The following is a 13,108-nucleotide window of genomic DNA, read 5'->3' on the forward strand; positions in this document are numbered from 1 at the left end:
TAATGTGCATTAAGCCGTAAACTTTAGTGGGTGGTAGTTTTTCCTTGTCTGGGAAAACAGCTTATCATCCAATCAAGAGGAAACACATGTTGGTGTACGTATCTTTGGAGTTTATGTTGGTGATATTGTGTCCGAAAACGACGTCGTAGGGCTTCGAGATTGAGAAGGTTCTTGATGCCAAAACCAGTAAATGGAGTGATTAAAATAAGGAAAGGCGACGAGCACAAATGAGTCACTTCATGGACGCGTGGGCACTTAGTCGAATTCAAGATTTAATTATGCTATTAATTAATTGGCATAGTGCTATATATAGGTAATGACGTGCACTCTTTTTGGGAATTAAATATGATACCACAATTTTTTTATTCAAATTTGAGAAGAAAAGGAGTCAAAAGTGGAAAGATCCTCTGCGTTTGCGAGGGATGCTGGATTTGGTAGCTAGGGCATGCCATTCTTATCTTTAAATAAGTGAGGTTTGCTACATAGAGGAAGACTATTATGGGACGTAATCAGGAATAATTTAATTAATTATGAAAACGATATTTTTATCTATCTTTCTTATTTTGTTGCTGCGATGTTCGTTTCGTGGGGATTAATTGTGATATGTGATGAGTATGGAGTGAGATATGATTTGTAAAATTGAGATGATGGAAATGATGAATGGGACATATTTAATTTCTAAGTTTTTCCTAATCTCTCTTCATTTTTACATGAGTAAAAGGATAGTTAAGTTGGACCAAAATGAAGGTAATATAGGGAATGTTACTCACAAACAGCACGTTGGAATATGTTTGATTAAAGAAATACTACTACTTAATTTGGTCTGAGGCTAGACAGGTGTTGACGGCTCAAGCCTCAAGGTGCATTTATTTTAATTGTAAAATTTTCATCGGAGAAAGGGTTGATTAAAAAAAAAGGTTATTAGCATCTAAATACACTAATTTTGGAGATAGTTTGATTTTGCACGTAAACGTTAAAAGGTGTAAAAAAATACATGAATTTTAATATTGTAGCAACTTTATCCCAAATTCAAATATTAGATATTAGAACTCCATAAGAATCTTACGATTTACTGGTTTAGAGATGTCGTATACGATATCTTTTAGAGATGCCTTATATGATGTCACAAATTCAATTTTTGCTCAATTAAAGATGACGTGGCAAGTCAAAATATCGACGTGTATTCATCGGACGTTATAAAAAATGACATCGTATAGGACATTTCTAAAAGATATCGTATACGACATCTCTAAACCCGTAAATCGTAAGATTTTTATGGAGTTTGAATGTCTAATATTTGAATTTGTGATAAAATTGCTACAACATTAAAGTTCATGTATTTTTTTTTTGTCAAAAAAAAGTTCATGTATTTTTTTACACCTTTCAAAGTTCATGTGCAAAACCAAACTACCCCCAAAGTTGGTGTATTTAGGCGCCAATAACCCTAAAAAAATGAGAAAATATTATATATTTTTTTAATCATATATTTATTAGAGATAAAAAAAAACCTTATCATATTACTATATTTATCTTATACACTTGTTTACTTTGTTGAAAATGGGTAGATAGATTATATATTAAAGGGTTAAGTATCAAATTCCCTCTATCGATGACGTCCCTATCGCGTATAGGACCTTATAGTCAGGGTTAGAGCTGTTTACTAACTCAACATGGCAAAATTGCATCAAATTCCCTCGCCACTTAACGGACGTTAACACCGTTAGAATAAATATTTTTATTATTTTTAATTAACGTGGGCCCTAGCTCGCCTTCTCTCCCTCTCAATTTCGGCGAGCAGCAACGAAGGTTGTCGCCGCCTCTTGCCCTGGTCTCCCTCTCCCTTTGTTCGGCTGGACAGTAGCTCCGAGCTACAGCCGACCGCCGCGTCCTAGCCCCTGCCTTCCTATCTCTCACCGCCTTCTCTCTCCTCTGCGTCCTTGACCCGGCAGCAGTGGGTGGAGCCGCCATGCCGCACCCTCCCTTTGTCTTGTGGCTCTCTCTCTCTCCTCCCTTCTGGCTTCGACGGACAACAGCAGCTAGGCGCCGCCGTCGTGCACTAACCACTGATTCGATTAGAGAGAGAGAGAGATGGGGCTTTGGGCGGTGGCTGGCTCCGCTGGCCACTGCAGTTGCCGAAATGAGAGACGGAGGCGGCGGCGTCTTGCCGTCGCCAAAGAAGGAGACGGCGCAGGGTTTACGCCTGTGGATGAGGGTCTTGCGTCTAGGGTCGAGTCGGGGAAAAGGGGGTGACCGGTGGCGGTGCTTCTCGCCGGGGCGATGGAGCAGCGGCGGTGACTATGAATGACCGATAGCAAAAGCCCCCCTGTCGAGGAGAAGAGAATGATCGGTAGCAAAAGCCCCTCTGCTTCTCACCGGATTGATGGAGCAGCGGCGGTGCTTCGATCTGAGTCGGGGAAAAGAGAATGACCAGAAGCAAAAGCCCCCCTGTCGGAATTGAGATAAAGAAGGCAAGCTGGGGCCCAAGTTAATTAAAAATAAAAAAAAATATTTATTCTAACGGTGTTAACGTTCGTTAAGTGGTGGGGGGAATTTAGTGCGATTTTGCCACGTTGAGGTAGTAAACAGTTCTAACCCCGACTATAGGGTCTTGTATGCGATAGGGACACCATCGATAGGGGAGAATTTGGTACTTAAGCCTATATTAAAGTTTTCATATTGCCTTCATTATATAAATTGTTGAAACCATATTTTAGCGTGTTATCCCCAAATATTTTCAGGGGTATAAGTGAAAAAAATTTAAAAAATATTTTCACACAATTATCCAAAGATAATACTCCATTATCCAACACTAAAGAAAAAATGATTGAAAAAAAGTTACCCCAGAAAATATTCCACCATACCTGAAAAAAAAAAAAAAAGTTCTATTATAATAAATATGTGAAAATGATAGAAAAAATGAAGAATATATATATAGCCTAGGGAGGGATTCTAATAAAAATCAATATATTAATGTGAGGGATGAGAACTAATCTTGACCATTTAATTTTTTAATCTAGCGGTTATAATGAATCTGTCAAATATAAACATTTTTTTTATCTTTCATTTACAGTTGTAGTTTTTTTATATTTATTTATGCATAAAAGATTAAATATGTAAATTGACTTATTTTTAATTAAAGAAACATTGGATTTTTAAGGGATTATGTAATCCACGATCTATCAATTTTCAATTGTGCAACAACTAACACGTTTATGTGTAACAACACATATTACACAATATCTGTGCAACTAGTAAACTTAACAAATGCAACAAGAATTTTTTTATTCAAATTTAGGAAATAGACTAACACTTTTTCCACACATTACAGAATTTGTGCAAGCTAAAACTATCATGTGCAACACCAATTTTGCACAAAAGACCACCACCAAAATGAACAACACTAAATATTGAAACATACAATCACGATTAACATATATGCATCTTTCTTTAGGTAATTATACAACTACTAACTTCCATGTAAACATTACTAAAAAAACATTTGAAATTTTATATCAATTTATTTTAACTGTGCCAAAACTAACACGTCTCTGTGCAACATCAATTTGATATTCAAATTCAAAAGAACATAATAACATTTCCCCCACACGTCACAATTTATGTTATTGCATAGTGTAGTGTATGTAGTCGCACATTTTAGTATTTGTTGTTGCAAGAAAAGTGTAAAGAGTGAGAAAAGTATTAATTTTTTTTTCTATTTTTTTAAGAATGATTGTTGCATTTCATGATATTTGTAGTTGTGCATTCTATTTTATGTTGCTGCACAATGTAGTTGCATAGTGTAGTGTATGTAGTTGCACAAACAAATTATATTGTTGGACAATATTGTGTGTGTTTTTGCATTGTAAATTATTCGTAATTGTATACATGATAAGTGTTAAATCTAAACCAAAAGACAATAATTTAAACAAAAAACCATTCTAAATGTAGATATTCATCTCGAAAGTTGTCATCATGCATGTTGCATCTAATACACAAGCAACAAACATATATATGCAATATTATAGTGGAGAAGTACACGTGTGCCATAGTCACGGAGTATGGGTTATTTTTTAGTGCGAAATTACTAGTGTATCCATATTTTAATTTTTATGTTATTTCTTCAATTACCGTGTGCACTACATATGTGAAATCTTGGCCGTTCATTTTAATTAAATCAAGGAATATTATTAGTTATTAGTTTTTATCTTAGGGATGGTTTTTATGTTAACCCACTCTTATATATATGAGTGTTATATATTTTTCATGAAAGTAAAAGGACCCTCAAACTTATAACAACAAAAAATTAATTTTTTCACACAAATCTAAATTGGTTACGAACTTTATTTGGACAAGGATGCAGAAGATTGCAATTTATTATAATATAAACTAAGTTGTTATACTCTTATACAAGGTGGCCTTGGGAGTTGAGACACAGTCACCGTGCAAGAAGGGTGCCTCACAGAAGCTGAAGAATTATAGGATACAAAAGTTAAGCGAGGTCTAGGGTTCAAATCTCACCGCTCTCCCTCTCCCTCAAATTAGTAAGTATGTTCTACCAACTTCACTTTCAATAAATATAAACTAACATAATAATTTATTATCCATATTAATAATTAAGTATTGGTTTTTTCACCATAAAGTTATATGCTCTAGAAATTCATCTTTGGATAGTTTTTTCTTGTCCTTCTTGGTTGGCTTAGCTGACTTGGTGCTGACTTGGATTCCTTCGATCTTGTCTTTGATTCAGCTTTCAGAGCTATTGCGTCAATTGTAGATGTTGATGGAATCTCCTCATTAGTTGCAGTCTTCTTTACCTGCCAGACTTTAGTTCTGATGAGCATACTCATCAGTTTTGAGCATGGCAAATAGCTTATCAGAAGGTGTTGAAGTCTGGTGATTGTTGATTATCCTTTTTTCTTTTCTTTTTTTTATAAGAAAATTGATCTATATAAATGGAAAGAGAAGTTTGGTACCAGAGGTACCCATCACAAGTTACAAAAAACGAGCCATGATGTCTCTAGAACACTAGGAGGCAAAGCTTGGCTCCACATCTAACAAATTAAAGATTTTGACCCAACTCCACATTATGGCTTTGATTTCAAAGAATAGTTTCTTCGTCTCCCACGCCTTACCATCAAACCTGCAATCATTTCGTCTCTTCCATAATTGCCAAACAGTACACATCCAAAGAGCCGTAAGGAACTTCTCATTTTTCTTCCCCATGCCTAAGTTAGTGAAGGATTCAAAATGAGTGGTGACAAGCTGGGGCCGTATCGTGGATAGCCCAAGCCACCTCTGAATCTCGTCCCACACCTTCTCAGTCTTCGGACACAGTAGAAACAAGTGGTTGGTCGACTCGTTGTGCTGGAAGCATGCACTACACATTGAATCCACCTCATCCAAAGGGATGTTCCTCATCTTCAAGTTATCGCATGTCGGCATTCGGTTCCTCAAAACCCTCCATGCAGCTACTCTTGCCTTTTGGAGAGTGGCTGTCCCCCACATTTTTAGCAGATCCTTAACGGTTGGTGCCAATGCGCTCCGGTTCTTGTGTTCCTCAATGCAAGCATATGCTAATTTTGTTGAGTACTTCCCGTCACTTGCCGCCTTCCAAATCCACCCATCTTTGTTACCTGCGATTGGAGTCACACTAGAAATGGCAGATATGAGTTCGTTAGTGGCCTCTCTCTCCCTATCAAAGAGAGCTCTCCTCCAAACCAGATCCCACACCCAACTCTCATTCACCCATCTCCCATACTCACTAACAAGTGCCTCCTTATTGGCGCAGAGGTGATAAAGTCTAGGAAAAGAAACTTAAGGGGTTTCAGCCCCACCCACAAATGTTCCCAAAATAATGTCTCCCTCCCGTCCCCGACCTTTATAGCAAATATTACTCAAAAACCATTTATTTGTCTGACCCCCCTTCCCCCAAAGCCATGACTTTGGACCACCACCTAGTTCTATACTTTTGGAGCCCCGACAGTCGCCACCCCCCATCGCCCCACTCGACTTCCCCGTATATAGACTTTACAATTCTCACCCAAAGCTGCCCATTCCTTTCGAAATACCTCCAAACCCATTTCAAAACCAATGCTTTGTTGAACCATTCTAAATTCTAAACCCCAACCCCCCCTCCCTTTTATTAGAGCACAAATCATCCCATTTCACCCAAGCAATGGACCCCGAATTCCTGCTCCCACCCCACAAGAATTTACCGAAAATAGAGTTCAAGGATTTTACCGTAGCTTTTGGAATCAAAGAGAAGGAGAGCTAATAGATTGAAATGGTGAATCACCGATTCAGATTCGGAACCAGAAGTTCCTGATATGTGGATATCTAGGAACATGGTACTATCAAAATCTGACTATATATATATATATATATATATATATATATATATATATAGGAATGAGATCATATAGATCCCAATGCTTATAATAGATCCCTAGATCCAAATCTTGACCCACACATTTATGACATGTGGCGCATCAAGATGGTGACACGTGGCAAGGATTCCAAGGCAAAATCTGGAGGGGTAAAATTGGAATGTAATATTCGGATTTAATAATAAAAAAAATATTTTTTTTTTAGATTTCTCAAAATAGATATATTTTAGATGCATATAGTTTCACACAAAGATGCATAAAGTTTTCACATGAAATGCATAACTTTCAACAGAAAAATGCATTTAATTTTTCCAGTTTTGGTATTTTCACCACCCCACCCCATACCACCCCCCCAATCCAGCCCACACCACCCCCAACCCTCCCCATTACCACCCCCCCAAAAATATGCATGTTTCACATGCATATAAATCAAACAAAAATGCATAAAGTTTTCACATAAAAATGCATTAAATTATACAAAAATGCATTTCATTTTAATAAATCTGGTAGTTTCGCCACCCTGCCCCTGCCCCCTGCCCCCCTGCCCCCCCACCCCACCCACCCCCCCCCCCAAAAATTTTTTTTTTTTTTTTCAAAAACTGATTTTCTAATTGTTGGCCCACCCCCACCCCCCCCCCAATTTTTTTTTATTTTTTTATTTTTTTAAAAACTGATTTTCAAAAAAAAAAAAATTTGGGGGGGGGTGGGGGGGGTCAGTGGTCAGAAAATCAGTTTTTGAGAAAATAAAAAAATAAAAAAATAAAAAAAAATTTGGTGGGGGGGTGGGTGGGGGGATGGGGGGGTGGGGGTAGGGGTGGGTCAGTGGTCAGAAAATCAGTTTTTAAAAAATAAAAAAAAAATTTTTTTTTTTGGGGGGGTGGGGGGGTAGGGGGTGGGTGGGGGTGGGGTGGGGTTCTGGGGTGTGGGGGTTGGGGTTGGGGTGGGGTGAAATCTTATGCATATTGATATGAAACTTTATGCATTTTTATATGAAAGTTCATGCATTCTTGTATGAAACTTTATGCATCTAAAATATACTCCCTCCGTCCACAATTTAAAGCCCCACTTTGATGTGGGCACGGAGATTAAGAAAGCTGAAAATGGTGATGTTGATGAAATTAAAGGGTAGTTGACTAAAGTGATAAAGTAGTTGACTAAAGTGTTAAAGGTGTTGTGTGGTGGGTCCACTAGTGATAAAGTGTAATAAATATAGAATATAAAAATAATAAAGGTGTTGTAAGGTGGGTCCATTAGTGGCAAATGGTAGTAATTTTAAATAAAGAGGGAGGGTAAAAAGGTACAAAAAGCAGAATAGGGCTTTAAATTGTGGACAAAAATTTAAGGGGAAGTAGGGCTTTAAATTGTGGACGGAGGGAGTACATATTTTGAGAAAATATAATTTTTTTTTTTTTGAATTTCGAAAATTACATTCCAATTTTACCCCTCTCCAGATTTTGCCTTGAAATGCCTTGCCACGTGTCACCATCTTGATGCGCCACATGTTATAAATGTGTGGTCTAGATTTGGATCTACGGATCTATTATAAGCATAGGGATCCACCGGAACCCAACCCTATATATATATATATATATAACTTAGGGTTAATTGCCTGTAAATCCATAACGTTTCCACGGAATTGGTTATTGCTCCTAATTTGAAAAATCTACTTCTAAATACATAACCTTTCATTTTTGTCTGGTTTTTATCCGATGACCGACTTTTTTTTCACGCCGGCGCCGGAATTGACTATGTGGCAGCCGGAATTAACACTGTGGCAGCCGAAAATTGACACCTAAGCTTATTATTGACATGTGGAAAAATAATAATAATAAAAACAAAAAAAAACACACACACATCATCATCTTCCCCAATCTCCCCTACCACCAAACCCTAATCTCCCCTCCCCCACCCACCGCCGCCACCCTCAGCTGCCGGCGCCCGCCGCCCCCCTCCCCCTCCCCTTCCCCACCTCGGCGCCCCCTACCCCTCCTCACCTCGCTGCCTCCCTCCCCTTCCCCACCTCGGCGCCCCTCCTCCTCCCCACCTCGACAACGCGGCGGACGAGCTCCAGGGCTCGGCGGCGATGTCAGCCTAAACACAATCTCAAATTTCTTTTCAAACATCCCCAAGAATCATCTACACACCAAGAACACGCGCAGAAAGAAAGTGCAGCGAAATTAAAGAACGCGGCAGTGCGCAGAATTAAAGAACGCGGCGGCGGCGGCGACGACGATTTAACAGATATTCCAGGGCTTTTCTCCCCGCGGCGGCGATTTTAACAGAAGTCGTCGAATCCACCGGAAATTTCAGGGCGGCGGCGCGGCGATTTAACAAATAGAAAACTAGAGGTCTTCTCCCTGCGACTGGCGCCGCTGTTAGCCACGGGCAGCTGCCTCGCCATCCCTTCTCTCCTCGCCTCTGCTCTCTCTCCTCTCTCATCTCTCAACGCACACACACAGACGGGCGACGCGAAGAAAATCAACGGCCGCCTCTGATGCCCCTCGTCCCCTCGCCCTCAAACTTCGTTTTTCTGGCGTCGATAGTCAACAGACCACCATCGTCGTTTGATTTTCAGAGGAGATGGCGATGCCGGCGTCTGGTGGCGTGTGGTGGCGGCAGCGGGTGGGGGGGAAGGGGAGGAAGGGGGAAGAAGATGGTGTCACGATGGGGATTTTTTTTATTCCACATGTCATAAATTGGCTTAGGTGTTAATTTCCGGCTGCCACAGTGTTAATTCCGGCTGCCACATAGTTAATTCCAGCACCGACGTGAAAAAAAACTGGTCATCGGACAAAAATCAGACAAAAAGGAAATGTTATGTATTTAGAAGCAGATTTTTCAAATTAGGACCAATAACCAATTCTGTGGAAACGTTATGGATTTACAGGCAATTAACCCTAAAACTTAAGTGATGATATATACTCCCTCCGTCCCAATATTGTTGGCCACATTTCCTTTTTAGTTTGTCCCACTATTGTTGGCCACTTTCCTAAAATGGAAATATTATCACATTCAATCTCTTACTTTATCACATTCTCTCCTACTTTATCACTTTATTACATTATCTCTCCTACTTTATCACATTCTCTCTCCTACTTTATCATTTTATTACCTTCTCTCTCATACTTTATCACATTCTCCTCCTACTTTATTACTTTTATACTATATTACCCACACACTTAAAATACTAATCTACAACTCCTTAATTTCCGTGCCGAAACCAAATGTGGCCAACAATATTGGGACGGAGGGAGTAATAAAAATATTTCTCATGCAACTTAGGGTTGCAAATGTTAATTTTAATAGATACTACATTTTGTATTAGTTTTTAGAGCAAATATATAAAACTGGCCACTCTAGTTTTTATAATATTTGTATTTTCTACCATTAACCCATCTTAGTAGGGTTTTTGGATTAGTTCTGCAGATTTCTCTATTTCGCGAGAGAGAAGGAAGGGGAGAGAAAGGCCTGCAGGCTGCAGCTGCACACGCTGCAAATTTCCTCTATTTTCTTGAGAGAGAGAGATAGAGGCAAAAGTCATGGGTAAGAGAGCGAAGAGTTCAAGGAAGGGAAAGAAAGAATGGAGGGCTAACATAAGCACTGAAGATATAGAAGATATTTTGAGAAATCCACTAAAGATGCTCTTTCCGGTGGTTCTTTGGCCAATGTGCCCAGTGATTCTCTTTTCTTCGTCGATAAATCCAGAGGTATAAACAGAATCTTAAATTTTATGAAGGTTGTGTTTAATTGTACATATGATACAGAAAACTCGATGATTTAATAGGGTTTTAGAACGGTTTCTTAAAGAAGACTGTGTTGGGACTGAAAGTGGTAATCTTTGAAGTTATGTATGCTTCTCAAAGAAGAGTATATTAGGACTGAAAGTGTAATCTCGATGATAATTGGGATTACTGTAATTGATAGTTTGAGCTTTTCCTATCTGAAACCACAACTAGTTATAATATTTCTTTTGTTAGGTGTGATGGAGTTTTTCATTTCTTGAATGGGCCAAATTCACTCTGGTTTTATGATTTTATCTTATTTCTTAATGAACTGTTTGGAAGTGTAATATATAACTAGTGGCCATGTTGCTATCTTCTTGAGAATCATGATCATTTTAGACTGTAAAATGGAGATTTTTATTGCAGATCTTTCTATTAGGCGGAAGATTGAGAAAAACAGAGAAAAAGTACTGCGATGTGATAGTCTGTTGCAGAGAAACCCTTTTATTAAAGCTATTCCCTCCTCTATACAGAATAAGAAAAAGTCCAAGAGAAAGGGTAAAGCTTTACCAGCAGTTGATGAAGCTGTTGCACAGGGCAGCCTGCAGGTTAGTTTTGTCTGGAATTGTTTCAGAGTGATTCTGCAAGTGAATTAGTTTTGTCTGGAATTGCTTCAGAGTGATTTTGCCAGTGAATTAGTGAGGCTAATTCTTATATTCTAATCCAATCATTTCAGGATGAAAGTGCACGTGATTCTGGAGTTCTTGACTTGTGGGAAGAGAAAGGTAACTCTGTGTATGTGTATGCCATAAATACATGCATATAGGTTGCTATTTCTCTTGACTGTGGTTTGTGATGACCATTTGTTATTTCTAATAGAGTTTGCTATTTCACTTTTGCAGGAGAAGTCAAGGCCAAAATAAAAAAGGTATAATATAATCTGTTGTGCACTTTTGGTGTCTGCATGTGTAGCCAATTATATTGTTCAAGGAGGCATTATGTGATAAGTATTGCATGTTAGAGATTCTTGTAGTTTCTCAGATGTCTCTGTATGCATTAGAACTTCTTGATGTTAGTACTGAGCAATATATTTCACTAGAACATGAGTTCTTTTAGAATCTATGGGGCTTATTTAACAGTTAATCATGACAGAAGCCCAAGTCTTGCGTTATTCCTGCTGTTGAGGTTGAACATCCTGGATGTTCATTCAATCCTCATCCTGAGAGCCATCAGGTTGGTATCAATCTCTTATGTGTGTAATTTCATCATTTTTCTTTTTCTTTCTATATTAATGGTTGAACCTTACACTCTGTTACCATAGGATGCCTTAGCTCGTGCTGTTGCAGATGAAATGCAGAAAATTTACCAACATGAATTGGGGCCTCAGCCCATCCCTTTAGTCGTCCCTGGTGAAGCTATTGATGAAGAATATGTTCGTACTTTATCCCGAACTGGTCACTTGAAGTTGACATGAATATTGTCCCTCCATATTCATGTGCTTTCACTTATTTGCATATGAAGTTTTCATGCACTTCCGTCTTATATGCGTCAGAAATATTTCCTTGAGGCAGATGCGGATGATGGAACTGATGATGATGATGATGAACAAAATGAAATTCAGGCTGATGATGGAGATGTGGATACAGAGAAGAGGTGAGAGTCATTTGTTTTGCCTTGGTTTCTTTTAACCATCTATTATGTTTGTTTCCTTTTTCTGCAAGGATAATTGGACAAGTAGCTTTCCTTGTATAGTTATGGGTTCTGGTGTCTGGTGTGGTGTCCATATTGGACATCTCTCTTTTGGTGCTAGTGGATTCATTGTTAAATTGATCCGTATGATATTTATATTCTCAATTTAATTTGTCAAAGAAAGGTGAATATCACTGATTGTGATGGAAACTATGCAGCTCTCAGAAAACCAAGAGGGTGACTCGGGTAGAATTTAACCGGAGAGCTAGACGAAAGGAGCAGTTGAGAATTGAAGCAGAAGCGAAAAAAGTGAAGGGACTTTCAAAAGACATAGACAGGTAAAAGAGATCATTTCTGTTGATTTATCTCCAATCCAAGATAGTTGTGCTTTACTCAAATTGCACTAAGTTGGTTCTCTGCTGCAATAGTTTACCAGAAATAATGCAAGAAATTGCGAAAGAGGATGAAGAGAAACATAAGAGGCATCTTCGGCGGATTGTTGCTAAACAAGAAAGATTGAAAGCTCGTCCATCTCGCTTGGGGAAGTACAAGTATGTTGTTAGATAAACATTTTTATTTTTATCTTCTATGCATGTGTGAAGTTCTGTTGAAATAGGAAGCAACCACAACTACATGGAGTAGATTATATGTTCTTGATATTTTTCACTTATACTAATGCATAGATCATATCTTATCTCTTATCTTGCATATACTTGCATCATTGTTTTTTGGGTTAATTGCTGCTAAAACCACAAAGTTTGGCTAATTTTGGAATGTCACCTGACCTTGAAAACAACGTTGTCTTTGAAATGATTCATTTTGATTGCCACATCATTTTTTATTTTCCAACTCACCTTCGATTTTGACCTCATGGAGAAAACCAGACAAATTGAAACTTCATGTATTATCAAGAAGATTTAAAAGTAATGTGATATTTCAAAACCGGGCCAAACTTCGTGGTTTAGCGACAGTTAACCCTAGTTTATTGGTCTCCAACATTTTGTTGCATCGTTTTTGGTAATAGGCGTGATTCCCGTTTCTGATTACAATGTAGCCATATCGTCTATTGAAGTCTTAATATCTTGGATGTCATCTGTATCCTCTGTTTCAGATTCGAGCCTTCTCCACTCCAAGTTTTGTTAACTGAAGAGAAAACTGGTTCACTTCGGCATTTGAAGGTTTTTTCATTCGACTTTTATCTTTTCTTTTTCCAGACCAATCAACTCAACTTAATTCTCTAACAACATTATAAGTTAATGACTTACTGGTTTTGTATTTGTATGTATCTCTTATGGAAATAGGGCTGTTGTA

General features: G+C 38.3%; 2 protein-coding genes across 2 annotated transcripts in view; one reads left to right on the forward strand and one right to left on the reverse strand.

Annotated features, from left to right (window-relative positions):
* Window positions 1-5,025: 5,025 nt before the first annotated feature.
* On the reverse strand, window positions 5,026-6,346 carry LOC130990997 (uncharacterized). Its single transcript, XM_057915203.1, has 2 exons — window positions 6,216-6,346; window positions 5,026-5,800 (listed from the first exon to the last, which is right to left on the reverse strand). Exons 1-2 carry the CDS (start codon window positions 6,344-6,346, stop codon window positions 5,026-5,028), a joined length of 906 nt encoding a protein of 301 aa, XP_057771186.1.
* A 3,403-nt stretch (window positions 6,347-9,749) lies between these two features.
* LOC130989759 (ribosome biogenesis protein NOP53-like) overlaps window positions 9,750-13,108 on the forward strand; it is an 8,685-nt gene continuing 5,326 nt past the window's right edge. Inside the window, 12 exon segments of the mRNA XM_057913856.1 lie at window positions 9,750-10,001; window positions 10,004-10,093; window positions 10,535-10,716; window positions 10,845-10,893; window positions 11,011-11,036; window positions 11,261-11,341; window positions 11,430-11,540; window positions 11,661-11,761; window positions 12,016-12,135; window positions 12,226-12,348; window positions 12,909-12,975; window positions 13,099-13,108. Coding sequence (XP_057769839.1) covers window positions 9,926-10,001; window positions 10,004-10,093; window positions 10,535-10,716; window positions 10,845-10,893; window positions 11,011-11,036; window positions 11,261-11,341; window positions 11,430-11,540; window positions 11,661-11,761; window positions 12,016-12,135; window positions 12,226-12,348; window positions 12,909-12,975; window positions 13,099-13,108 — 1,036 coding nt within the window. The 5' untranslated portion in view covers window positions 9,750-9,925.

This window comes from Salvia miltiorrhiza, chromosome 6, assembly GCF_028751815.1.
Source record: "Salvia miltiorrhiza cultivar Shanhuang (shh) chromosome 6, IMPLAD_Smil_shh, whole genome shotgun sequence".
Lineage (NCBI taxonomy): Eukaryota > Viridiplantae > Streptophyta > Magnoliopsida > Lamiales > Lamiaceae > Salvia > Salvia miltiorrhiza.